At 42.1% G+C, this 26,438-nt stretch overlaps 1 protein-coding gene across 2 annotated transcripts in view; it reads left to right on the top strand.

The window, feature by feature from the left end:
- The window catches only part of LOC108073243 (piezo-type mechanosensitive ion channel component-like), a 186,104-nt gene that overhangs the window by 9,494 nt on the left and 150,172 nt on the right, over positions 1-26,438 (top strand). Inside the window, exon 7 of one of the 2 annotated variants that reach the window (XM_070284922.1) lies at positions 21,116-21,145. The exons of the other annotated variant lie outside the window; for it this stretch is intronic. Within the exon in view, the coding sequence (XP_070141023.1) occupies positions 21,116-21,130 (15 nt within the window). The 3' untranslated portion in view covers positions 21,131-21,145. Of the gene's footprint in view, positions 1-21,115; positions 21,146-26,438 lie in introns of those variants that run through there. 2 annotated transcript variants of the gene reach the window in all.

Here is a 26,438-nt window from a genome sequence, read left to right as displayed (position 1 = left end):
GCACTTGCTGTTCCATATGTGACAGTATTCAGCCGATAAATTTCTAAGGGGCTTACAGGATCTCTTCTCCATACAATTAACTGGAAAATTCGCTGCGCCTCGTCAATCTCCACTTGACGGTACATTTTAGTTATGTCTGCCACAAGGGCGAATTTGCGACAGCGAAATCTAAGGAGAGTTGAATATAAGCATGGTTGTATTGTAGCTCCTACCATCAGAAGGTCATTAAGCGACATTTGCGAAGTAGTCTTGCAAGATGCATCAAACACCACTCTTAGCTTGGTGGATTTGCTTTGTGGACGTTCCACACATTGGTAGGGTATAAAACAATGTGGATCTTTCGGTATTGACCCCTCGATTGCAGTCATATGCCCAAGAGCCAAATACTCTTCCATGAACTGATTAAACATTAATTGTGTGTTCGGATTTTTGGATAAGCGTCTCTCTAGCGATAGAAACCGCCTTCTTGCCATCTCAAACGATGATCCGAGACATGTTGGGCTTGATTTGAAAGGTAAGGATACTTGCAATCGACCTGAAGGTAAACGAACAACTGTTTCTCGAAAGATTTTCTCACAAAGCATTTCTTCTGGGGTATACCGTTTGTCCTCGGACACATTTGGAACTTGTTCCAACTCCCAGAAACGTTTGACTAGTTTTTCCAGTGGACCAGACTCATTCACGGTGCTTACCGTAGAGCACACTTCCGTCTTTTGGTGATCTTTTGATCTATAACGCCCTGACACCACCCAACCAAAAACAGTGTTTTGCAAAGTGAGTGTGTTTTTCTGCGTCTGCTCCTAGCAGCAAATCTATTTTTTGAGGCTTATGAAAGGCTGGATCAGCTAGCGGGAGATTTTTAGGAATGTTAAGTGATTCAACATCTACGCCTTTCTCTGGATGGTGGGAGGAAATAGACTTAAGAACGACGAAATCAAACACCATTTGAAAGCCATGAACGCGAGAACAAATTGTAGTTTGCACCACTTGGTGCGCAGATAAGCTCGATTTTCCAATTCCCAACAAATTAACTTCTTTTCGAGTTCGCTTTAACTGCAAGCCTCTTGCCATTTCCTCCATAATAAAATTAACCTGGCAACCTGAATCTAGAAGTACCCTGGCTGGCTGAATCTGACAAGAGCTACCTTTTATGTGTACAACTGCAGTTGCCAAAACAACTTGCTGTGCATCAATGATGCTGGCGTGATTTGATAACACAGGGCTTTGATGTTCTGCAGCAAGCACTCCAAGATGGCTTGCCACAGAATCTGCGTTTTGTGATATGGATACATCAGCAGTGTATCGATGTAACAATGTATGGTGGGGTTTCGAGCATACCCCGCAGTGAGATAGCTTGCATGCCGATACATTATGTCCTTTTCTCAAACAATTTATGCAAAGTGGGAATCCCTTGGCAAACTTAAACCGGGTAATGACAGCCGCAGCTGCGAATGACGGACATGTAGTGATAAAGTGATCATTAGATTTGCAGAACACACATTTTACTTCCTGCATTTTGCTTGTTTGTACTGCTGTCAATGCCGTTTTTCCGAACTGCCTACCTTTGTGTTCTTGCTGTCCCTTGCGACCCTTTGACCGTCCGGTAGTGGCTTCTTCAGCCGATAGATGCTGAAAACGCTTATTGAGGGCACTAACGCAATCCGACCACAACGGAATTTTTTGATAATCTAAATTCTCTTCCCACCTAGAGCGAGTCTTTCCGTCAACCTTCGACATAACTATATGAATCAAAAGTGCGTTTGCAATAACCTTTTCATCACCAACAGACAATAGGGACTCATAAATTGCAGATACGGTATCAATTAGTGACCTCAATGCACTAGCTGAAGGGCTTTGTATAGCCTGCAGTTCGAAAAGTTGAGATATTCCGTCGAAGAAAATAAGGCACTCATTATCATAAACTTGTTTCAGTGCATCAAGCGCTTTCGCATAATTCTGATCCGTCACCTGAAAGGCCTTAACAGTACCGAGAGCTTCGCCTTCTAAACAACATAATAGATGATTAAATTTTTCAACGTTGCTTAGCGATGGGTCACAATCAATTATGCTTGAAAGCAATCCAATAAAGTTTTTGAATTCAGAATACTTCCCACTAAATTTGGGCAACTGCATTCGCGGCAAGTGACGTGTATGCGATGTAGTTGTATTCAAAACTGACTCGTTTAAATTATTAGGCGGGGTTGGGCCTTTTAAAGACAACAACAATGCTTTGGTTACCACGCACAAATCTTCGAGGTCGGCTCGCGATGATAATTCCGAATCGATATCCTCCACTTGCAATTGTAAAGAAAAAGCTCGATCTATATACGTGTCTAAAATACTCAACCGACAATCCAATTGCGTAGGGTTTGAAGAAATCTTTTTAGTTTTAATAGCTTGCGCTAGACGATTGATATCTGCCTTAACTGACTTTAATTTTCTCATAATACCTTCCGCATCGACTTCTTCAACAACAGAAGTATTGCTGTCAGAACCTCCACGTCTTCGAGTCATTTTCCGATAATTTATTTATTGAGTTTTAACGATGTTGTAATTTCCGAAATGTTCCACTCTTACTCAAACCAAAGAGTCCCGCTTCACTCAGACTCAGTCCCATCCGAATTATATTACACAAACCAACTCAAACGGTTCGACCTTTTGAGTAACACGACTGTACCGACAAATGCAGCCGCACAAAACGAAGTTGAACACAACGAAAAGTCGAGAAAACGTACGGTAAATTCTTGTACTTTATGCACTTTATTCTTCTGTCTGCTGCTACTTCCAAATTAGCGGTACTATGTATGTGTATGTGTGCGTGATACGAAAATCATGCGCGAGTTCTTTTTTATTTTTTCAGAATTATTACCTTATTTGTTTGATGCGACTTATTATAATAAGGGCGCATATTACAATTCAAACCACTTCAGCGTTGACTCCAAACAATCCAGCGATGCGGGCTTTAAATCCAGATTTTATTGCCCGGCGTCCAGAAATCGACTCCAACTAAAGTATCCAACGTTCTGCTTCCAATGGCTCCCACGATATGGCTCCAAATGTCCAGCGATGGGGATCCAAATGTCCACCCGGGGGCGCCAAAATGTTCGCCCAATTGCGAACTGGCCGGTACGGCAAATTATGTTTCAAATAAAAATTAAAATGCGGACACAAAGATGGGCTTCTCAACGCTTTCGATTCCAGATTGCGAGTGATTTCACAGTTTATTAAAGCTCCTTCTTGAGCTGTTTGATTTACAAAATAATGGGTTCTTGAGTGAATGAGTAAGAGAGAGGGAGAGAGCTTTTTCGCTATATGAGCATGCAAGCTCAGCTCTATGATCTTAGGTACTAAATGTAAACATTGGGTTTCAAAGATGAGCTGCCACTGAATTGCCTGAACAACTCCCAGATACTGTGCCTGCTGAGATATCTCTAGTTCTATGCCATCTATCTTTGGCTTTGTGAATCTTGGGACCTTAGTTCTCCTGGTGAAGAGCATTAGTTCCGTTTTACTTGGATTTATGCCCAATCCGCAGGCTTTCGCCCATGCATTGCGTTTCGTGAGTGCCCTTGTCATTACTTCGCTGATGACGTCGGGGAATGGTCCTGAAGTGAGTAGGACTACGTCGTCTGCGTATGCTACCACTTTTACTCCTTCGCTATTTAGTTTTCTTAATATGTCCCCCTGAGGTGTGTCCCTGTTCACAAATCTTATGTGATGAGTGCCACTCAGTTCGGCTGTTATCCACCTGCTCGTCAGCATTGCGCCAATCCATTCCCTGATGCCTCCTTCTAATCCTATACCGTTGAGGGAGCTCAGGATGGAATCCGCATTTACGTTATTAAAGGCTCCTCCTGTACGCATGTTGCGCATTGGAAAGGTTTTTCTCCGTTCTTTCTCTGATGTGGATATCAATGATCCTTTCCAGTGTTTTCATTAGAAAAGAGGTAAGGCTTATCGGCCTATAATCCTTGGCTTGGATGTGTCCCCTTCTTCCTGGTTTTGGTATGAAGACTACCCTCGCTTCCTTCCATGGAAGTGGTATGTGTGCTGTTTTAATGCATGCCTGGAAGATTGATTGCAGCCATTTTCCCGTGCTTGCTTTTGTTGTTTGTAGCATTGCTGATATAATTCCGTCCGGACCCGGGCTTTTGTATCTGTCGAAGGAATCTATCGCCCAATGGATTCTTTCCATGGTGATGATCTCTTCTATTTTTAACTGCTGGTCTGCCCCCTGGCTTTCCATTGTTATAGGTTCTTCTTTTTGGTTTCCTGGGAAATGCGTATTCAGCAGGATTTCCAGTGACTCTTCAGCCGACGTACTTCCTGTCCCGTCGGGTTTATTTATGAGCGTGGGGCTTGTGTGTCCTCTCGATAGGATTTTATTTAGCCTCGCCGTGTCTTTGACTCCTTCAAGCGATTCACAGTAGCTACTCCAAGATTCTTTCTTGGCTACGTAGATTGCCTTTTTGTATTCTTTATGTATTGCTTTGTACGGTTGCCAGTCTTTGGTTCCGTAACTAGTGTTGAAGGCTTTTCGAACATTCTTTCTGAGCTCGCATAGCTCTTTGTTCCACCATGGTGGGTATGTCTTCTTAGAGTATGTTAGTCTGCATGACTCTTTGTAAGCTTTGTTCAGAATATTTGTGAAGTCATCGACTTCCTTATCTAATCTTTCCGGGGTGGATCGAGTCTTGATCCTTCTATCTTTGGCCTTTGACTGTACAATCTTTCCATATTTGTCCCAGTCAGTGTTACGAGGGTTTCGCTTCAGCTCCGTTTCACATATCGGCATCACGATTTCGAAGAATTTGTACCTGTGGTCTGAAAACGAGTCTTGTGTAGACACTCTCCAATTTCTTACCTTATAATCGCTATGCTCCATTTGGAGGGTTATACTTGGAAAGATGAAGGTGGGCGTGTTTCCCTTGTTACAAATAGTGACGTCACGACATAATTACTATCGAAGAGAGACTCACCCCTTTCGTTTGTCTGCTTACTTCCCCACAGTGTGTGCCTTGCGTTGGCGTCGCACCCGAGGATGAGCGTCGTCTTAGTCTCCTCTGCCCACTGCATCACCCTATTGAACGCTTCAGGTGGTGCTGGTTCGTCGTGGGCCATATATCCAGAGGCTATTAGTACGGCTGTCCCATTCGCCGCCTTGAATCTTGCCACTGCTAGATCTAAGTTGCTGAGATTGGGGTAGAGAAGAGCATTAAGGTTGTTTTTAATGATTATACCCACCCTCGGCCTACATACCTATCGAGTTTGTGTACAATGTTGTGTATCCTTTTATTGCAATGCCAGAGATTGGTCCGTCCCTTGTCCATGGCTCTTGTATGAGGCCGATGTCGATGTCCTTCTCCCGAAGAAGGACCCCGAGATTAGCTGAAGTGCGGGAGCTGCGCTTCAGGTTGATCTGAACGACCGTCGGCATTAGATCGGAGTGGTGTTGGGGGTCCTGTCGTCGATTGCCAAATCGTCCAGCAGCTTATTGGCGTCCTCGACTTCGTCTTCCAGAATATCGTCCGGTTCGTGTAGGATGACCTTTACCTTGGCTTTCTTAATGCCGTACCGGACTTTATTGTCTGCTGACTTAAGCTGTTCTAGGCGGCGCTGGTTGATCAGGAACAGGTATGGATGGCTGGACTTCATCTCCCGTTCCGCTTTGAGGATGACCCAGTCCTCCATATCGACTCCCTTGTTCATCGCTCGCAGAGTCTTGAGCACCCTTTCATGGCTAGACAGTCCCTTGGGCAACCAAATGCGAGCTCTGGGTCTCCTTGAGATGTCATTGGCGGGGACCAGCTCTATGCTTATCCCCTTCCATTCGTTGCCCAGTCTAGCAACAAGTCCGTGTTCGCCCGTCGCTTTGGCTTGGCTTGCCGCAGCTTTACTCGTCGTTGGTTGTGTCGCTTGAGGTGTACTGGTCTTTGCACCTTCCTCTGAAATGGACGGAGCCAGAGTCTCATCGTCTGAGCGCAGTAGCTCCACCTCGTCCAATTTACTCTCCGTCGGTGGTTGTTGGGGTTTTACCTCCCCCACGAGGTCTGAAGCGGATTTTTTGGTCGAATTCATGTTCATAAACGCCTGCGTTGCTTGGCAGGGCGAGCGCGGCGGGCCCGTAGCTTCGCCCCTAAGCCACGGCAAGGCTTGTTACGACCCAGGGTTGCCCGGCCCTGGGAAGGCTCCGTTCGAACACAGGTGGTTTGACCCCTCAGCTGCGAACCTTATAGTCAGTACGCACGGGTCGCTTTACACGCCTGACTTGAGGGGAGGCAGTTTCAAGACTTGCCCATGTCTTGGTAAGGATTGGGAGTCAGAGGATTATTGGGTGCGGGATTCACAGGAGGTGCCGCTCGCATTGGCCGTACCGTAGTACGTTTCCAGGAGGTACCACGCGGAGGACCTTCTCCGAGGAGAAGGTGGTGCCTATCAAACCGATATTCACCTGCGAGTCGACTTGGTGTTCCATTTGAGCCAAGGAATATTCATCAACAGTTGCTCTGCTGACTTTGCCTTGGATTGGCGCACCCTTACCACCCGCTGTCCTTGTAGTGCAAGTATAGTTTAACGTCATCAGAGTACTTAAGTACTTTAGAGTTCGTTAAAACCAGCGGGAGGCCATTGATAAACAAAGTAAATAGCAGCGGGCCGAGGTGGCTACCCTGTGGGACGCCAGAAGTGACTCTGAGGAATTCGGATAGAGCATTTTTAAACAGATCCTTTTGAGTTCTGTCACTCAAATAACTCAAAATCCATTTAAGAAGATCGACAGGAAACCCGTTTAAGTTAAGCTTCCTTACAAAAAGAAAGTGATTAACCCAGTCAAAGGATTTACTGAAGACGGTGTAAATCACGTCGGTTTGAAAGTTACGTTGGAAATCCCTAATAACAAAAAAGATGAGTTCCAGGAGATTTGTAGTGGTCGATCTTTGCCTCATAAATCCATGCTGACATGGTTTCTAAAGATTTAATTTAATTTATTTATTATATTATCCCAGCGCAGCAAGTTTACACTTATAATTGTATAATTGTAGATAAGGTAAACAATTTCAGAAGGGGATTGCACAGAGCTCCATCACAATACCTGAGCACGCAGCCTGGTATTCCATCGGTACCCGGTGAATAACCTGGTTTTACACGATGAAGATCCATACTAAGGGAGCTTTCGTTTAAAATAGGACTGAAGATTGCGTTCGACCTGGGCATATCAAAAGTCTGATCTAAGCTATTTGAGGAAGAATAAGTAGTTTTGAAAAACTCAGCAATGAGATCGGCGATGGTCTGATCAGAGTTTGCTGTAATGTTATTAAATGAAAGCGAGGAAAGATATAAATTGGATTTACGTTTAGTGTTAACAAAGTAATAAAACTGTTTCGGGTCCTGCGTAAACTGAACCCTACAGAGAAATAAATAATTTTTATAAGACTGCGCATTAAGCACGGTAAAATTCGACCGAATACTAAGACAACTAGAAATAACAGTAAGAGAACCGGTACGTTTATAACTATTATAAAGCCTAGACTTAATGTTTTTTAGACGTGTCAGCTCTTTAGTGAACCAAGAACCGACCGATAGGTTAACGGAACACACGATGTAAAGAACGAATTCGCGGCCCTCAAACTCCTGAAACTAGGCCTCCAAAAAACTAATTGATTCTTGTTTAGAGGAGGCATTAATTTATGCCACCTTTTTTTGCGAATATTTAACGAGAGAGAATTATGCGTGTGTCAGAACGGTGTTAAAAGGAAAGCCGAGAATGTGGTTCGATTTTCAATGCGTTTATTGTGGTAGCGAGAGCGAACGAGCTGCTCTGTACCAGCGATCAAAGGCGAATGTTAATGATGAGAGTGCGTAGGTCCGAGAGAACAGCGAGCGCAGTCGCTTATCTCGGCTTATATAGATAATTGGGAGCTTTTGTTTACATTGTTGTTGTCAGAGATGCTGACCAAATGGCAAACAATAAATGATTTTAAATTGATATTAAGTTGATTGCTGCGGCTGCTCCCGACATGCTCCCCCCGTTGGAAGAGTCATGCTTCCAAGTGAAGTGGTTTCCAGGGGCAGTACCGCAAGCTTCCTCATTGCCCGCTTGCATAGTCCAGAGTCGGTTCGGATGACTGCAACTCGTTCGACGCCGTCCTCTTCGGCGACGGTGCTCTCGACCCTGCCGAGGCGCCACCGCAAAGGGGGTACGTTGTCCTCCTTGATGAGGACCATGCTGCCTGCCGGTACGTTGCTCACAGGAAGGCGCCATTTAGTCCGCTCCTGCAGCAGCGAAAGGTAGTCGGCGCTCCATTTGCGCCAAAAGGTTTGCTGCATTTGGCATACGCGCTGCCACCGGCTCAAGCGATCGATGTTCAGATGGGTGACATCAGGCTCATCCATTGCAGTGAATGTAGATCCAATGAGAAAGTGTGCAGGAGTAAGGACACTAATGTCATCTGGGTTTTCTGAAATGGGACAGAGCGGTCGTGAGTTTAAAATTGCGGAAATTTCACAAACTAAAGTGCGCAGTTCATGAAATGTGAGAATTGATTTTCCAACAACACGGACGAGATGATATTTTGCGGATTTGACCGCGGCTTCCCACAGGCCACCGAAGTGCGGAGAACGAGGTGGGATGAAATTCCAGCGGATCTCCATCGACGTAAGGGAATTCCATAGCTCCATGTCTTGAGGATCGCTCAGAAACAGCTGCCGAAGCTCAATTAGCTCGTTTTTGGCTCCCACGAAGTTCGTTGCGTTGTCTGACCAAATAGTTTGAGGTTTTCCCCTCAGGCTTATAAATCGCTTCAGGGCTGCTATGAACGATTGCGTTGAAAGGTCTTCGACGACTTCCAAGTGTGTGGCCTTGCTGACGAAGCAAACGAATATGGCTATGTAGCACTTCGTAGGGGGCCTGTTTCTGACCTCTGACTTCGAATAAAAGGGGCCACAAAAGTCCACTCCAGAGATGACGAATGGGCGATTCGGCTGCACTCGGTCCTCCGGGAGCGGCGCCATGATGTGTTCTACTAGCTTGGGCTTTAATCTGAAACATTGAATGCACTTGTTGATGACAGCAGAAACCGTTTTTCGCCCTCCAATGGGCCAGAATCTCTGTCGTAAAGCGGCTAACAAGCTCTGCGCTCCTGCATGAAGGAACTTGCGATGAAAATGATCAATGATAGCTGAGGTTATATGATGAGACTTGGGAAGAATCATAGGGTGCTTGGCATCGAAATCCAGCTGCGAATTTTGAAGGCGTCCGCCGACGCGCATTAGACCTCCTGCATCTATAAATGGGTTTAAGGACAGAAGTTTACTTCTCGGCGACAGCTTCATCTTCAAGGTTAATGCTTTGTGATCCTCGGCAAAGTGCACGCGCTGAATTCCTTTAATAAGTAGATGAGTCCCACCTTTGATTTCCTCGACTGTAAGCTCTCCTTTATGCCGTACTCGATCCTTGCTGACCCTTTGAAGGAACCGATATATATATCCGAAGACTCTCTGCATTCTCCAAAACGAGTTTCCAAACTTGCAACTGTGTGAGATGTCCATTTCCTGCGACAGCACCAATGCGCTGCGTCGACGCTCAGGAAGTTCCTTGACAGGGGGCGAGTCATCGGGCCATGTAGAAGAATCAGTGAGTGCGAACTGCGGTCCTTCACTCCAAAGTTTTGATTCCATCAGCTCAATAGGGGTACATCCACGAGATAAGATGTCCGCCGGATTCTGCCGTGACGGTACGTGCCTCCAAGTCATTCCCTTAGTTCTTTCCTGTATCTGCGAAATCCTGTTCGAAACGAAAATGTTAAAATCTGATGGAGGTTGTCGGATCCAAGCCAAGACTATTGTCGAATCTGACCAACAATGAAAGGTGCAAGATCGAGGTGCGATTTGTGCCACTTGAGAGACAAGCTCAGAGAGTAAAAGAGCTGCAGATAACTCTAGCTTCGGAATCGTGAGGGTCTTCAAGGGTGCGACTCTTGATTTCGAGCAAAGTAGGTTCGACGAAACGATACCTTGGTTCTCTGATCGAACATAGATGCAAGCTCCGTCAGCTGCCATGCTTGCATCGCAAAATCCATGTATTTCGCACGATGAGTTATGCTGCAGAACAAAGCGTGGAAACCTCAAACAAGCAACTGTGGCGATCTGCGACATGTGCTCCAACCAAGCGGAATGCAAAGATTGCGGCAGGGATTCATCCCAGTCGAGCTTATCCTTCCATAAGACCTGCATGAAAATTTTAAGCTTGGTTATGATTGGGGCTATTAGTCCAAGGGGATCGTAAAACTTAGCGATAGCCGACAGGATGCTGCGCTTGGTTGAGGGTTTTTCTGTCCATTCGTTTGAGAAGCTGAAAAGCAAGCTATCCGATAGCGTGTCCCAAGATAAACCTAACGCCTTTGTAACGTCGGTTCCGTCGTGGAACTTTAAAGTTTTCTCCCGATCCGAGTCATCCACTCCTTCTAGCGCAGCAGGCTCGTTGGAACACCATTAGCGAATTGGAAAGTGTCCTCTTTCCAGGAGCGCCTTGATTTGTTGACGAATTTCAACTACCTCCTCAATGGTGTCTCCTCCTGCGATTAGATCATCCACGTAGAAGTTTGTGCGTATGATTTTAGCTGCTACTGGAAATTCCGCTTCTTCATCGTAGGATAGCTGCTGCATTGCACGAATTGCCAAAAAAGCAGCAGGCTTCGTGCCATAGGTTACGGTGTCAAGCGAGTAAACTTGAATATCGTCTTCTGGCCGATCGCGCCATAGAATACATTGCAGAAACTGATGGGGATGCGTAACCCGAACGCAGCGATACATTTTGCAAATATCTCCACACAAGGCAACCTTGAAAAATCGAAAACGAAGCAGGGTAGTGAAGATTTTTGGTTGAATAGAAGGACCAGCATACAACAAATCGTTCAACGAATATCCCGAAGTGGACTTCGCCGAGCCGTCGAAAACAACTCGCAGTTTTGTTGTTGTACTTTCCAATTTTTGGACGCAGTGGTGAGGTAGGTAATACTGATGAGGCGCAGCATTTTTAGTTGTTAGAGACATGTGACCAAGGTTCAGGTACTCCTCTATAAAGGCTTTATACTGCGACTTTAGCTCTAAATTTCTAGCTAATTTGGTCTCGAGTGATTTAAAACGAATAAGTGCACGATCATACGAATCTCCTTGAGCATCGAAACTAGTTTTGGCAGGAAGTAGTACCGAGTATTGGCCAGATTTAAGCCGAGTGTATTCCTACTGAAATAGCTGCTCGCATAGAGCTTCTTCTTTCGAAATGGTTTTTGTGGAATCTGCGCAGTTGTCTATTTCCCAAAATCTCTTTAGTATCTCAGAGATCGATTCCGACTCCGAATGAGTGCTGGGCTCTTGAGATAAAGAAACTAACGATGAGCAAATGGAAGATCCTACCGGTTTTCTGCAGAGTGGGTAAGTTGCTGCCTAATCGAATTTGTCCAATACAAAGTAAATCGAAGAATATGCTTGCTCCAATAAGCAAGTCGATGCGTTGACTTTTGTAGAAGAGCGGGTCGGCGAGCTCGAGATTTTCCGGTATTTTCCATTCAGACGCGTTGAGATCGAAACGCGGGTGGTAATCGGTGATTGATTGGGTGACAGCAGCGGAGAGCGAAGTGCTATACTTTGCGTTGCTCGACTGAGCGAAAATATGAACCGATTTATCCGAAGCGAGCGAGGATTCACCGATTCCTGATATGGAGATGACTGAACGATGGATTTTGAGCTGAAGCTGATTGGCGAAACGAGATGTGACGAAATTGATTTGAGAAGATGAATCGAGCAAGGCCCTGCATGGCACGAACACGCCAAAGCGATTTTTCACGTAGACTATGGCGGTAGCAAGCAAGACGTATTCGGATCTAGTTGACGATGAAGCTAGCGGTGGCGTTTTGGACAAGGCTACAGAGACGTGAGATGATCCTTGCGGAAGTATTTCTGGAACAGGCTGGGCCAGGGTTGGAACGGGATTTGTTTCCAAATGAAGAAGACTATGATGCCTCTGGTGGCAGTGTCTACAGTTGCCAGACTTGCATTGCTGTAGGCTGTGTCCCTTTCGTAGGCAATTGAGACAAAGATGTAGCCTTTTTGACTCTCTATACCGCTGATTGGGGTTCAATCCTAAGAACTGTGGGCATTTTGTCAAATAATGTTCCCTAGACTCGCACAAGGTACATGATGGCATAGCTGATGATGAAGCAATGAGGGTGCTACGACAGAATTTGTTAGCTACTTTTCCAACCTGCTTGCTAGGTGCTTGGTTTACCATAGCGTATTCCAAATTTTCCATCATGCGGCATCTAAGGTCCAAGAACGATGAGAATTTATCACAACTTGGCAGCTCCTTGGAAGGTAATCCTTCTTCCCACCTCTCCTGGGTCTGAACGTCCAGTTTTGAAGCGATGAGATGAATTAAGAGGCCGTCATATATTTCCTGTGTAGAGGCCATAGTAGCCAGGGCGCGCAAATGAGAATTTGCCTTGTCGCTTAACTGCCGCAGACTACTTGCGGAGCCCTTCTCCACTCCGGGTAGCTTGAATAAAGACCGAACATGTGCCTGAAAGTGCAATAATTTATTATCGAATCTCGACGTTAACAATTCCAAAGCCCTGTCGTAATTATTTTCCGTGGGCTCCAGCGAGCGAATTGCGTCCAGTGCAATGCCGTCCAAACATGCGCGAAGATGCTGAAACTTTTCCACTTTTGTTAGATCTTCGTTCTTTCCCACCACAGTGTTGAACATGGCGTAGAAATCCGGCCAATCGATGTATGCTCCGCCAAATCGCGGAAGCTGAAATTCCGGTAGCCTGGTGGGCCTCGAATTGCACTTGAAGGCGGCTGCGTGTCCACCGAGGATGCCATGCAACTCAGTTGAATTTGCCAACGACTTTCTCTTCTCGCTGTTGAGATGGCGGCAGATTTTTCCTTTCGTCTCACAATATGCCGTGGTAAAGGTTAAGCGCGCATCTGACTCCAACTCCTCAAGCACAAGTTGTTCAAGGTTAAGTCGAGAGCTGTCGAAGTCAGAGTACATGCGCTCGATTAGGTCCAACCGCACCTGCAACTCACTTTCGTCGAACTTGGCCAACTGCTCCTCTGTCAAAAAAGAATTTAGGGCCGCCAGCTGGCGTACCATAGAAGCTGCCTTAGCCCGATAAAACTCCTCGCCGTTTGGTGCGTGAGGCGCGAGCTCAGGTTTTTTCGTATGTTTGGCTGGCATTTTTACTTTTTATTTGCCGCTTGTAGGGTATACGAAAGTCACCGCACGAAATTTCCGCTGCACCTGCACTTGGGCCAGCGAAAACCAAAGAACGAATTTGAGAGTAATGAAGGAGCCGAAAACAACGGGCAGCGACCTCTGCCTGGCGAGCGAAGTTGCGTAACACCTTCCGTAATGCAGAAAAATTCAAACTGTACAGCAGCCGATTCTAACTGTACAATGTATGTATGTATGTATGCCGGTATGTACGAATACCGGGCGAAGCGATGCGAAAAGAGTTTGTGTGTGTATGGCCCTGCAGCGACACATGCAAAGGGCGCGTAGAATTATTAAAACGATATTTAATAATTGCTTAACTTTAACACACGTTCACGATCACGTCGGGGTCACCAAATGTTTAGAGGAGGCATTAATTTATGCCACCTTTTTTTGCGAATATTTAACGAGAGAGAATTATGCGTGTGTCAGAACGGTGTTAAAAGGAAAGCCGAGAATGTGGTTCGATTTTCAATGCGTTTATTGTGGTAGCGAGAGCGAACGAGCTGCTCTGTACCAGCGATCAAAGGCGAATGTTAATGATGAGAGTGCGTAGGTCCGAGAGAACAGCGAGCGCAGTCGCTTATCTCGGCTTATCTTTTGCAAAATAGATAATTGGGAGCTTTTGTTTACATTGTTGTTTCAGAGATGCTTTACAGAAACATGGCACAACTCCCCTGAGTCTAACTCTGAGATTTGTTCAGGGAACTATACCATCTTTAGACGTGATCGTCTAATACGGACAGGCGGTGGCGGGTGATTTCAATCTGCCCTCTATTTCTTGGATGCCCTTACGTGATTCAAATGTTCTTGTTCCCACCTCACCCCATGATTTAATTCATGGTCTCATTGACCACTCATTGGGACAATTAAATTTCGTTAGGAACTGCATAACGTCTTAGACCTCATCTCTGTCTCTGAGTTTGCCAATGCCTACGTCACTAGTATTGACCCTCATTCTAGTCCTGAAGACGCTTATCATCCCACTTTGGAGCTAACCCTTGAAGCCTCCTCTCCATTACTATTGTGTCCGGAAGCTGACTTATCCTTAACTGATTGGACTTTCTTGAACTCCACAGGGGATCCCTCACTTATCGTTAAGCGTTTCTATGACGCAGCTTTTGACATGTATGTCCCTTCATTTCCCTCACCAGAAGTTTCTCATAAGCCCCCTTGGTTTTCTGGTCGGCTTTCTTATCTCAGAAATTAAAAATCCATACTATTTAAAAAGTATAGCAAATCTGGTCTCCAAGTCGACCATTAGAGATATTTAACTGCTCGTACAAATTTCCTAGCACACAATTCTGAATGCTACAGAAACCACTTAAATCGGTGCAAAATTGAGTTTCAGGCCCCTAAGCAATTTTACGCTTTCGAAAACTCGAAACGGAAATCTCAACAAATTCCATCATGTCATCATTTCAAGAATGCCTCCGCTTCTAATGAGCCTGATATCGCGAACCTGTTCGCAAAATTCTTCCAGACTACATACTCACAAATTAATTTCGATAATAACTCAGAGTATTATTTTCCACTTCCGCACTCCAATTGTATTTTTATGCCTGTAATCAGCGAAGATGATGTTCTCCATAATCTCACCAATCAAACTTTCCTTCTTCTCTGGTCTAGATCTTGTACCTAGCTGCGTTCTGAGAAATTGTCCAGGTCATTATGTAGACCAATGGCTAGACTTTTTCAGTTATCACTTCAGCATTCGTTTTTCCCCGAAGTTTGGAAAGGATCTTTTATCATTCCACTTCATAAAAAGGGCAGTAAATCTAACATTGAACACTATAGAGGTATAGCAAAACTTAGTGCAATTCCCATCTTGGTTTCGGAGCAGCCTTTCATGTCGCTCGGAGCTCACAATAGTATATGTCTTTATCAATATGTCTTAACAGCTAAGGAAGTCTAAGTCTCGTAGCTTCGTTGCCAACAGCGGCAGCGGAGGGATGGGTATATATATTCTTAAATACATAGCTATGCTCGATTGCTTTTCATAAACTGTAACCCAATCCAAAAAAAATGGGAATTGGGTTAGGGCTTGCACAGGTAAATCCCTACCTGCCAGGTGTCCATTTTTTTCACTTTTTTCTGGCTAAAGTAGGATATATCTTTTATCGATGGGCTGAGCCACTATATACACTATAACTACGACCTTTGTGGATCTATTCTGGACGTAAATCAACTTACATCTGCTGCGTCGAGCTGCGTCCAACCAAAACCAAAACTACTCAGGGTTAAATATACCAAAATACCGACTCAGCTTCATACTAACCAAAAAATATACTAACTGCAGAGCGTGGCGGTTACACTTTGAAATAACATTTTTTTTTTCAGTTTTCAAATTATTTTTATCTGAGCACATACATAAAAATTAAGATAAAAAATTAAAAAAAATATATCTTTAAAAAATTGCCTTAATGAAAAAAAATATTTTTTCACTTTGACACCCTATAAAAAGGCGAGTAAGTGGGCGTGACACATATTCCAGTACATATGTAAATTTTACAACAATTATCTGTCAAATGGCGTTTAAGGGGTTATATACAGTTGTGATGATAAAAAAATCGACTTTTTTTTATTGCATTTTCTTCAAGTATATACTGTTGAGAATACTCTCAGAAAAATTCAGAACGATCGGAGCATTACAACCGTGGTTGTAGCTATTTAAAGCGCACGACCTGCACGTCGGCCGGAACAAACTTGAAACTTTAAACGCGATTATCTCAGAATCTTGTTTTTTCGAAAGTACCTTTGCGGCGGACACGATTACTAAAAAACTACTAATCCGATCGACACCAAATTTTGACCACTTATTTATTATCTCAAAAACTAGTCCGTGAACGAAGGATTTTCAATTTTTTTAAAAACTTCCTTTTTTAGAGCATAAAAATCGAAAATCTTATACCTTGAAAAAGTAAATTTTTTGCTAAAACCGTCGCCTTTTTTTTTTAATCAAAATTTTTACAAATCCATGGTCTAGAGGACTAGGTTTTTTCGACTATAACAACTGTATATAACCCCTTAAACGGCATTGGTCAGGTAATTGTTGTAAAATGTATATATGTATTGCATAATGTACCACGCCCACAACTACGCCTTTTTAAAGGGTATTAAAGTGAAAAAATAATTTTTTTTTAATGAAAACAATTTTTAAAAAATATTTTTTATTTAATTTTTTATGTTTATTTTTATGTATTTGCTCAAATAAAAATAATTTGAAAACTGAAAAAAAAATTTTTTTTTAATTCGAAATGTAATCGCCACGCGCTGCAGTTAGTATATTTTTTGGAATGTATGAAATTGTGTCGGTATTTTGGTATATTTAACCCTGAGTAGTTTTGGTTTATGTCGTTGCATTTTCGCAGACGCAGCCCATGAAAGTTAATTCTGGTCCAGGAAAGATCCACGTAACTTGTAGACATAGTGTAGTCGGTGGCTTTCATCGGCTTCAGAAGTTATAGACTACTTTAGGCAGAAAAAGGTGAAAAATATAGACACCTGGCAGGTAGCGATTTACCTGTACATGCCCAAGCCAAAGTGCCGTTATTTTGGGTTCTTTAATAGTTTATTAATGTATCTATCATTTAAAGTAAAAACCACGATCATTGGTTTTATGGTTTTTGTGTAATATTACCTGAAAGTCGACCAATTTACCAATTTTTTTTGGTATGATACAAAAAACGAAAGAAAGTTCAACTTTGCTCATATCTTCTACAAAAAAAATCTTAAAATAGATTTTATTGCAGATTCTGAATCCTTGGGAAATTGTCTGTCGAATAAGTATGGTTAAAATCGTTTTTGCAAATATGACTTTTTCGATTTTTGCAACGCTAATTGTTCGAGAGGCGCTACTGTGCGGCGCAAGCGTAAATTAGGGTCGGAGTCGAAAAGAAAGAAAGGGGGGCGTCGTCGATAAATTCAGCATCAGTTCGGTCAGCTTTATTTCGCTGCATACATAGTACTAATTTTTCTTAAGTACTAATTTTTTATCGCTAAAGCGAGAGCGGCAGCGGCCGATCGGAGTATTCGGCAACGAAGCCCGAGGCCCGCGTTCGAGAGTGCGAAAGCGCTCAGCGCTGCGGGAGAGCGAGTGCGGGAGAGCAAGAGGGGCGAGAGCAGAAAGCTCAGCTAGCAGCGGCGGTACGATGGGCCTAAACAAAATGTTTTGGCAATTTGAAGTTTTACCAAAAACTAGCTCATACGGACAATGTGCCATAGAGGTAACACGACCCGTTAAAACAATAAGCGAAGTATTGTAGCCATACGTCCCAATCTGTTTTGTCAACTAAGATGTATGAACGATTAAACTCGTTGAGTGTTCTGTGGCTTCGCTCCACGGTACCTACAGTCTGGTGGTGGTGTGCAGTTGAAGTTATGTTTTATACCCTTGCAGGGTATTATAATTTCAGTCATAAGTTTGCAACGCAGTGAAGAAGATTTTTCCGACCCTATAAAGTATATATATTCTTGATCAGCATCAACAGCCGAGTCGATCTAGCCATGTCCGTCTGTCTGTCTGTTTCTACGCAAACTAGTCAGTTTTAAAGCTATCTGAATGCATATAGTCTTCTATATGCTCTCACTGCTATATATGTCGGAACGGGCCGGATCGGACGATTATATCATATAGCTGCCATACAAATGTTCGATAAATTTTTAGAAAAAAACTTATAACTTGGCTGTTTTTCAATATTTTTCCATAATTTTTGAGATGTAGCCATTTTATATTATTCCAGAACTTTGTTTAAAATTTTATGAAAATCGGACGACTGTATCATACAGCTGCCATATAAACGATCGGTAAATGTAGAGAAAATGTAAAGCTGGGAATGTAAAACTGTATCTGTCGAACTGTAAACATAATAAGTATAGGTAAAATGTAATGAAACTCTGTTTGGTGAGTGTTTTCAGTATTATAATCTATAATATAAACATCAAAATCAATCTGCAAGGGTATACAAACTTCGGCGTGCCGAAGTTAGCTTCCTTTCTTGTTAATATTCAAATTCTTGCTTAAATGTTCAATTATCGAATTTTTATATTCTGTTCCCATGTCCGTAATGAACGTCTTCATTTGACCGTACATTAGAATAAAATCTTCAAATATAGCTTTTGCTACTGTGTTTGCACTCTTATTTGGTATTGGTATCAGTGATGTCAACTTGTCCTTTTTCCGGACAGATCTGTCCTGTTTTTAACGATTCATCCGGAAAAAATTGAAAATCATCCGCATACCTGAAATCTGTCCTTTTTTAGATTTTTCATCTGGAAATCTGTTCTTTTTATACCCTTGCAGGGTATTATAATTTCAGTCAGAAGTTTGCAACGCAGTGAAGGAGACCTTTCCGACCCTAAAAAGTATATATATTCTTAATCAGCATCAACAGCCGAGTCGATCTAGCCATGTCCGTCTGTCCGTCCGTCTGTCCGTTTCTACGCAAACTAGTCCCTCAGTTTTAAAGTTATTTGAATAAACTTTGCATATAGTCTTCTATATACTCTCACTGCTATATATGTCGAAACGGGCTGGATCGGACGACTATATTATATAGCTGCCATATAAATGTTCGCTAAATTTTTAGAAAAATAATTATAACTTTGATGTTTTTAAACATTTTTGCATAATTTTTCAGATATGGTCATTTTATATTATTTCAGAATTTTGGTAAAAATTTTATGAAAATCGAACGACTATATGATATAGCTGCCATAGGAACGATCGGGAAATTAATAGAAATAAAATTATAGCTTCGTTGTTCAACGTATTTTTATTTACTCTGAGATATAAGCTTTTTTTATTATTCTAGAATTTTGGTATAAATTTCATAAAAATCGGACAACTATTTCTTATAGCTGCCTTAGAAGCGATCGGTAAATGTATAAAATATATAAAGCTGGGAATGTAAAACTGTAACTGTCAAACTGTAAACATAATAAGTATAGGTAAAATGTAATGAAACTCTGTTTTGTGAGTGTTTTCAGCATTTAAATCTATAATATAAACATTAAAACCGGCGTGCCGAAGTTAGCTTCTTTTCTTGTTTTTAAATCTAATATTAATTATTTTTCCCAAAAATAGTTGCTTTTGCGCTCCAATTTAAACGTATTATCAGCTGTAAAATTTCAAACAGGTGGCAACTTTTCTCGGCTTATACTTATATCGACATATACACTGCCGCTCACTTGAATAGCCCATCATACTTTTTAATGCAAAAAAGCATTAATCTCATAGTTTACTGTACATAGATGTATTTTTTTTTTGTTTTCTTTATTTGCTATACTTATTCTCTTAAGAACCCTAAAATTCCGCGTATTTCGTCGATCCCGTTGGTTGTAATCGGCGATTCCCTTTTGGATTAACTAAAAAAGCCCGAATTTTTCGGCTCACTTGAATAGCGCATTTGCTTGTATTATCATTTCACGATCGTTATGAAGTGGGAAAATCAAACAAAATTTATTATTTGAATAAAGTTAAATAAAATAAAATCAAAGATATTCGAAACTACGAGAAATGGGTCGTGCAAAAGCGTTGAACGACGAAGAAAAAAGGAAAAATCCAAGCTTTTAAGGAGGTTGGTCTTTCTTTCCAAGAAATAGCAAAAAGAACAAACCGAAGTCGAAAAGTTATAAGCAACTATTTAAAGAATCCCCAGAATTATGGAAAAAACATGAAAGGACGAACCTCCAGTGCAGTTACGCCAGCGGACAGGAGATCTATTTTGAGGCATGCATCCAATTCATATGACTCTGCTGAAAAAATTAAGGAAAAATCCGGTGTGAAGGCTAGCTTGGCCACAGTTAAACGCGTTATTTCTAAAGCAGAACATTTAAAGCGTCGTAAATTACAAAAAAAAACACCCGTTAAACGCAGCTCGAAAGGCCCAACGCCTTGTCTTTTGCCGAGCTAACTTGTCTCTCAATCGAGAGTGGTATCAAGTCGTTTTTTCGGACGAAAAAAAGTTTAACCTTGAGGGGCCCGATGGATATAACTTTTATTTCCATGATTTGCGTAAAGAGGAACACATTCTTAAAAAATGCACAGTCGAGAAGGTGGTGTAATGGTATGGGGAGCGATTTCCTACTACGGCACACTCCAACTGCAATTTTTAACATCAAGAATGAATGCAACAGCATATAAAGGAGTTCTAGAGAAGGCCCTTCCTGAGGCAAAAAACTTGTTTGGAAGCCTGGAATGGAAGTTTCAGCAAGACAATGCCCCAATACACACGGCAAGGATCGTAAAATCATGGCTTGATAAGGAAAACGTGTCAACATTACATTGGCCACCTTATTCGCCCGACTTAAATATAATCGAAAATATTTGGGGATGGTTAGCAAGAAAAGTCTATGAGTCCGGAAAGCAATATGATAATAAGATTGATCTCATTAATGCCATCCAAGCGGCCTGGTCAACAATTTCCCTGGACTACCTTAAGAGTTTGTACGACTCTTTACCCAGCAGGATATTTTAAGTCATCCATAATCGTGGTGGATCCACTCATTACTAATTTTGAGAAAATATGTCAAGAAGGCATCTTATTCTTTAATTACATTATAAATATAATTAATTCTTCCGAAAAAATCATCAGAATATGAAGTTCCTGTAGAATGTGCTATTCAAGTGAGCCAAATTTTCAGTTAAAACTTTGTTACTTTTTTGAATAATTTTTATTTTTTGTTATTCTTGTTAAACAACCTGCATTATTTTGTATTATTTTTATCACATATAAACATTGTTTAATAAATAAATAAGACTGTGTTTTGAAATTTTTATTTTGTGAAAAGTTTTCTGCATGATCGCACATTCCATGTATCGGCTGATGGGTATAAATCAAGAGTCAAGACAATTGAAGCTGGAGTTCCGCAAGGAAGTGTTCTAGGTCCTACTCTGTATTCGGTCTTTGCTTCGGACATGCCTAGTCACTCGACAGTAACTGAAGTCGCGGAAGATGATTTACTAATAGCTACGTACGCTGATGACACTGCTGTGCTAGTGAAAAATACAAGTATTTTGGCTGCTTCATTTGGTTTACAGGAGTATCTGGATGCCTACCAAGAATGGGCTATGAACTGGAATGTGCGCATCAATGCGGACAAATGTGCGAATGTGACTTTCACCAACCGTGCAGCTAGCTGTCCTGGGGTCAGTCTTAATGGTAGAGTCATTGACCACCATAGAGCCTATAAATACCTTGGCGTTACCTTGGACCGTAAACTTACATTCGGCAGGCATGTTGCGAACATTCAGCATGCTTTTAAGGCTAAGGTTTCCCGGATGGCATGGCTCCTGGCACCCCGCAACAAACTATCGCTTTACTCCAAGGTCATGATATATAAGTCAATACTAGCCCCTTCCCTGTTTTATGGCCTTCAAGTTTATGGAATTGCTGCAAGATGTCATTTGAACAAGATTCGGATTCTTCAAGCAAAAACATTAAGGAGGATCTCTGGGGCTCCTTGGTACATGAGGAATAGAGACATTGAACGAGACCTAAAGGTACTCAGCTTGGAGACAAACTTCACACTATTTCAACTAAGTACATGGAAAAAACTAAACAATCACCCTAATAGTCTGGCTAGAAGATTAGCCACCGCTGTCCTTTTTTAGATTTTTCATCTGGAAATCTGTTCTTTTTATACCCTTGCAGGGTATTATAATTTCAGTCAGAAGTTTGCAACGCAGTGAAGGAGACCTTTCCGACCCTTAAAAGTATATATATTCTTAATCAGCATCAACAGCCGAGTCGATCTAGCCATGTCCGTCTGTCCGTTTCTACGCAAACTAGTCCCTCAGTTTTAAAGCTATCTGAATGAAACTTTGCATATAGTCTTCTATGTTCTTGTTTCTATTACTTTCCCTATCGTTCCTATGGTAGCTATAAGATATAGTCGTCCGATTTTCATAAAATGTATACCAAAATTCTGAAATAATACCAGAAGCTCCTGTCTCATCTACTCCATGATATGAGCTTATTTTATTATTCTAGAATTTTGGTGTAAGCGGCCAGCGCTTGCGCTCAAGCTTGTGCTCCCCCTCACTGTGTCCTCCGCTCTTCCCGTCTCCCTCTCTTTCGCTGCTCTACAGCAGCGAACTCACCACTCCGCGGTCCCTGCAGCCTTGTTCTCCATGTAATCTAAATTAGTATTAATACCGAAGTGAAGCAATAAAGTGAATTGAAACGAAGCTGCCCCCTCTCGCCTACTCATTTTGGACACACTTTGGGAAAACCTTCCAGCCCAACGTTCCGACGACCACACCTACAAGAAGGACGACAATCTTCTTTTGGCCACTCCGCCCCCTCCACTTCATGGTCCTTCCAGCCGGATGTCCGAAGATCCCTCAGACTTGCTGGCCCTCACACCGGGCCATTTTCTTGTTGGAGGACCGTTGCTCTCCACGGCGGAGCCCGAGATAAAGGGCGAAGCCAAATCGATACTCAATCGATGGCAACATTTAAAGGCCCAACATCAGCAGTTCAGTGTTCGGTGGAAAGAGGAGTATCTAAAGGAACTCCACAAACGCTACAAATGGCAATATCCGACCCGAAACCTCCAAATCGGCGACATGGTAGTCGTCAAGGAGGACAATCTTCCATCCGACGAATGGCGGCTCGGCAGAACCAGTTCTGTCTTCCCAGGAGCCGATGACCTCATCCGAGTTGTGGAGATCCGCACAGCTCGTGGGACTATTAAGCGCCCAGTCCATAAGGTCATACTTCTTCCTGCGGAGGATCAAGTATCCTCCGTTCCCAGGAACGTTGGGCTGGAAGGTTTTCCCAAAGTGTGTCCAAAATGAGTAGGCGAGAGGGGGCAGCTTCGTTTCAATTCACTTTTGTAGGAGGCACGTACTGTTCTCTTCAGTGGTCGCAAACGAAGTGTTCTTTATTCATTCTTCCATTCTATGCTTAGCCTTATACATGTATGTATTGGTGTGTCGGTTGCCGATCGTGCGAAAGGGACACACAGAGTAGTGTTCCTAAGCACGATCTTAATGTGAGAACGAGATGTATCTATTGTGCTTATAACTATCGTATAATTCAGTCGTGTATGTACAATAAGTGTATGAGTGTATAGGGTAGTGTGACTGTTTGCTACATCGGTTAGTGTGGCTGCTTGCTACAATCGGCCATCCTGGCCGGAGAGCTCCTGATCTCTTAACGTTAACTTTGACTTCTGCTTATCCACGGGCGCATATTTGCTACAGCCCAAACTCCTTTATAATGAAGTCTGGACTGTTGGAAACCTTCAACATCCTCCACGATATATCTATCATTCCGCAAAACTTTCGTTATTCTATACGGACCTTTGAACTTAGGAATTAGTTTTTTAGAAACGCCTACATGCGAGTCGAAATTCTTTATCATCACCAAATCTTCTTTTTCATATTTACAAGGGTCTTTTCTTTTAGAGTCTGTTCGTGATTTATTGTATTCTTGCAACTTCTCGATGTTTTTACTAGCTTTATCTCTAATTTTATTCAGATTTATATCTTCGCTGTTTTTATTTATTTCTTCTAACCTTTCTTTCAAACTATCTATAACTCTGCCTTTTTGAGATACTCCGAACAAAACTTTACTTGGGTGCTGGTTAATTGATCTTTGCATGGTATTGTTTAAAGCGTATTCAACTGTTTCTAAAACTGTGTCCCAGTACAATCCTTTGTCTGGTTCCGTCAACTTGGCGATCATAGGACCTATGCTTCTATTCACCCTTTCTACCTGACCATTAGCCTGTGGAGATCCGGTAGCTATCTTAATGTTCTTTACTTCGCTTTCCTCCAAGAAGTCCTGAAATTCTTTAGAGGTAAAACACGTACCGCGGTCTGAGATGATACATTTTGGCCTACTGTAAGCCCTAAAGTAGTCTTTCAACGCTACTATTGCTTCCCTAAATTTCGTTGTTTTTGCCGGATAGAGTCTTACGAACTTTGTGAACGCGTCTATTATCACTAGTACGTGTTTGTTCGATCTACTTTTATCAACAGGACCATAATGATCTATATGTATGACATCAAATGGAATATTAACTTTAGGAATATTATGAAGGAATCCCTCTTCCTTTCCAGACTTTTCAGAATATGCAATGCATTTCAGACAGTTGTTAATGTGTAACTTGCATTTATCTCTAACTTTAGGAAACCAGTAGCTATTTGAAATAACTTCTACCATTTTGTCTATGCCAACGTGTCCTAACTGATCATGATAATTAAACAAAACATGGCTTTCCATTTCGCTTGGTACGTAAAACAAAAGTGCTCCTTTATCTTTCTTTCGATAAACTATTCCGTTACGCATTTCGTAATCTTTGAGCTCTGTCCGTTGAAGCTGCTCAGCTATAGGTTTGATCTTTTCGTCTCTGCTTTGGCAAATAATTAAATTTTCCTCAAATGAGTTAGAATCGATTGTCAGTATGTGTGTGTTTCTACTAAGTGCATTCACGTGCTGCATGCGCTTACCGGCTCTATGTTCTAAAACATAATCGTAATCTTGCAGAAAAAGAGCCCATCTGGCTATCCTTGGACTTAATTCTTTCTTGTTTAATGCTAGGGTAAAAGCGCTACAATCTGTGACTATTTTGAACTCTATTCCTTGAAGGTAGATCCTAAAACGTTGCAAGGAGTAAATCACCGCAAGGATTTCTAATTCGAAACTATGATATTTCGCCTCAACATCGGTCGTTCGTTTGGAAAAGTAAAATACTGGATGAAACTTATAGTCTATTTACACCAGGCTGCGTTATTGCGTTATTGCGTTAACTCAGTAAACGTAGTTTTTTTTACTAGTAGTTTTTAGTGGTGGGAAAAAGTTGCGTCCAAGTTGCGTCCAAGTTGCGTCCAAGTTGCGTTCATATCGATAACAACAGATTTGTTCGATATTCGTGTCGATTACAACAAATTTGTTAGATTTCTACTCGATATTCGGACTATCGAACAAGTTCCACCACCAAATCGGTAAAAAAACAAAGCAGCCGACGATTGATAATTCAATTAATTCAATCTGATTTCAAAAATGGCCGAAAATAGATTTGTGTGATACACAATGTGTGAAGAAGAAGAGCTGTCGTTGGGGGCACTTCTAGGGGATTGGACGGAAAATGTCTTCGCCAGTCGTCCATTCCTGAGACTGGCCAGTGAAAGAATTGTCGGGACTAATTGGAAGAACTGGTAGAAAAGAAAAAAAAGCGGACTCTGCTTCATCATGAAGACAGAAACAAACTTAAAACAAACAATTAAAATAAAAATCTATACATTTAAAATGTAAATGCAAATTATTTATTGGAAATGTACGCCCAACACTTGCCTAATGCGTTTAGCACTTTAGGTTGCATTTCCTATACAAGTTTCTTGATCGGGTTGTCCATCCCTTATTGCACTCTTTTGCTCTGGATATGGCAAGGGACCTCGCTATAGTGCGGTATTCCGCAGAGGATCCCATGGTGTTCAATCCCTGACTTTTGAAGCTCCTCGAAGGTTGCTGGAGACATCCCAGCCAATTCCATGAACTTCATCTTTATGTTGCTCTATTGCTGATATTATCAAGCTTTCGTCGTTGTTCATTTTCGTAATTTCTTTTGTTTCAAATAATTTCAAACAAGCTGTCAAAAACTAACGCAATAACGCAAGTTTTCTAGTATAAACTAGCGTCTTGCGTTAATTTCGATTTCGATAGGTAACTCAGTTCGGTGTAAATATACTATTAAAAGCAAAATAAAGTCGATCAAGCCAACACCATACTCCATGAATTTCATCTGACGATGGTGGATGGAAAAGCATTTGGTGTTCTGGCAGAAGCATCCACACAGACATGTGGAATTTGTAGAGCAGTACCAAAAGACATGAACAATTTGGATTTGGTGAAGCGTTACCCGGTTGACTCAGATCTATTGAAATATGGCTTATCTAGTCTTCATGCGTGGATTAGATTTTTTGAATGTGTTTTAAATGTATCATACAGACTTTCCATTAAAAATGGCAAGTTCGCGGCACAGATAAGCCAAAGGTGGAAGCTAGAAAATTAAAAATACAGTCCGAACTAAGGAAAGAAATGGGCATTTTAGTAGACATACCAATGGCTGGTAGTGGCAACACCAACAATGGTAATACAGCTAGACGATTTTTCAGTCAACCTGATTTGGTATCACGCATCACAGGAGTTAGCGA

Source organism: Drosophila kikkawai, chromosome 3L (genome assembly GCF_030179895.1).
Source record: "Drosophila kikkawai strain 14028-0561.14 chromosome 3L, DkikHiC1v2, whole genome shotgun sequence".
Classification (NCBI taxonomy): Eukaryota; Metazoa; Arthropoda; class Insecta; order Diptera; family Drosophilidae; genus Drosophila; species Drosophila kikkawai.
Note: the sequence above shows the minus strand (reverse complement) of the source record. Positions and strands in the feature narration are given on the sequence as shown.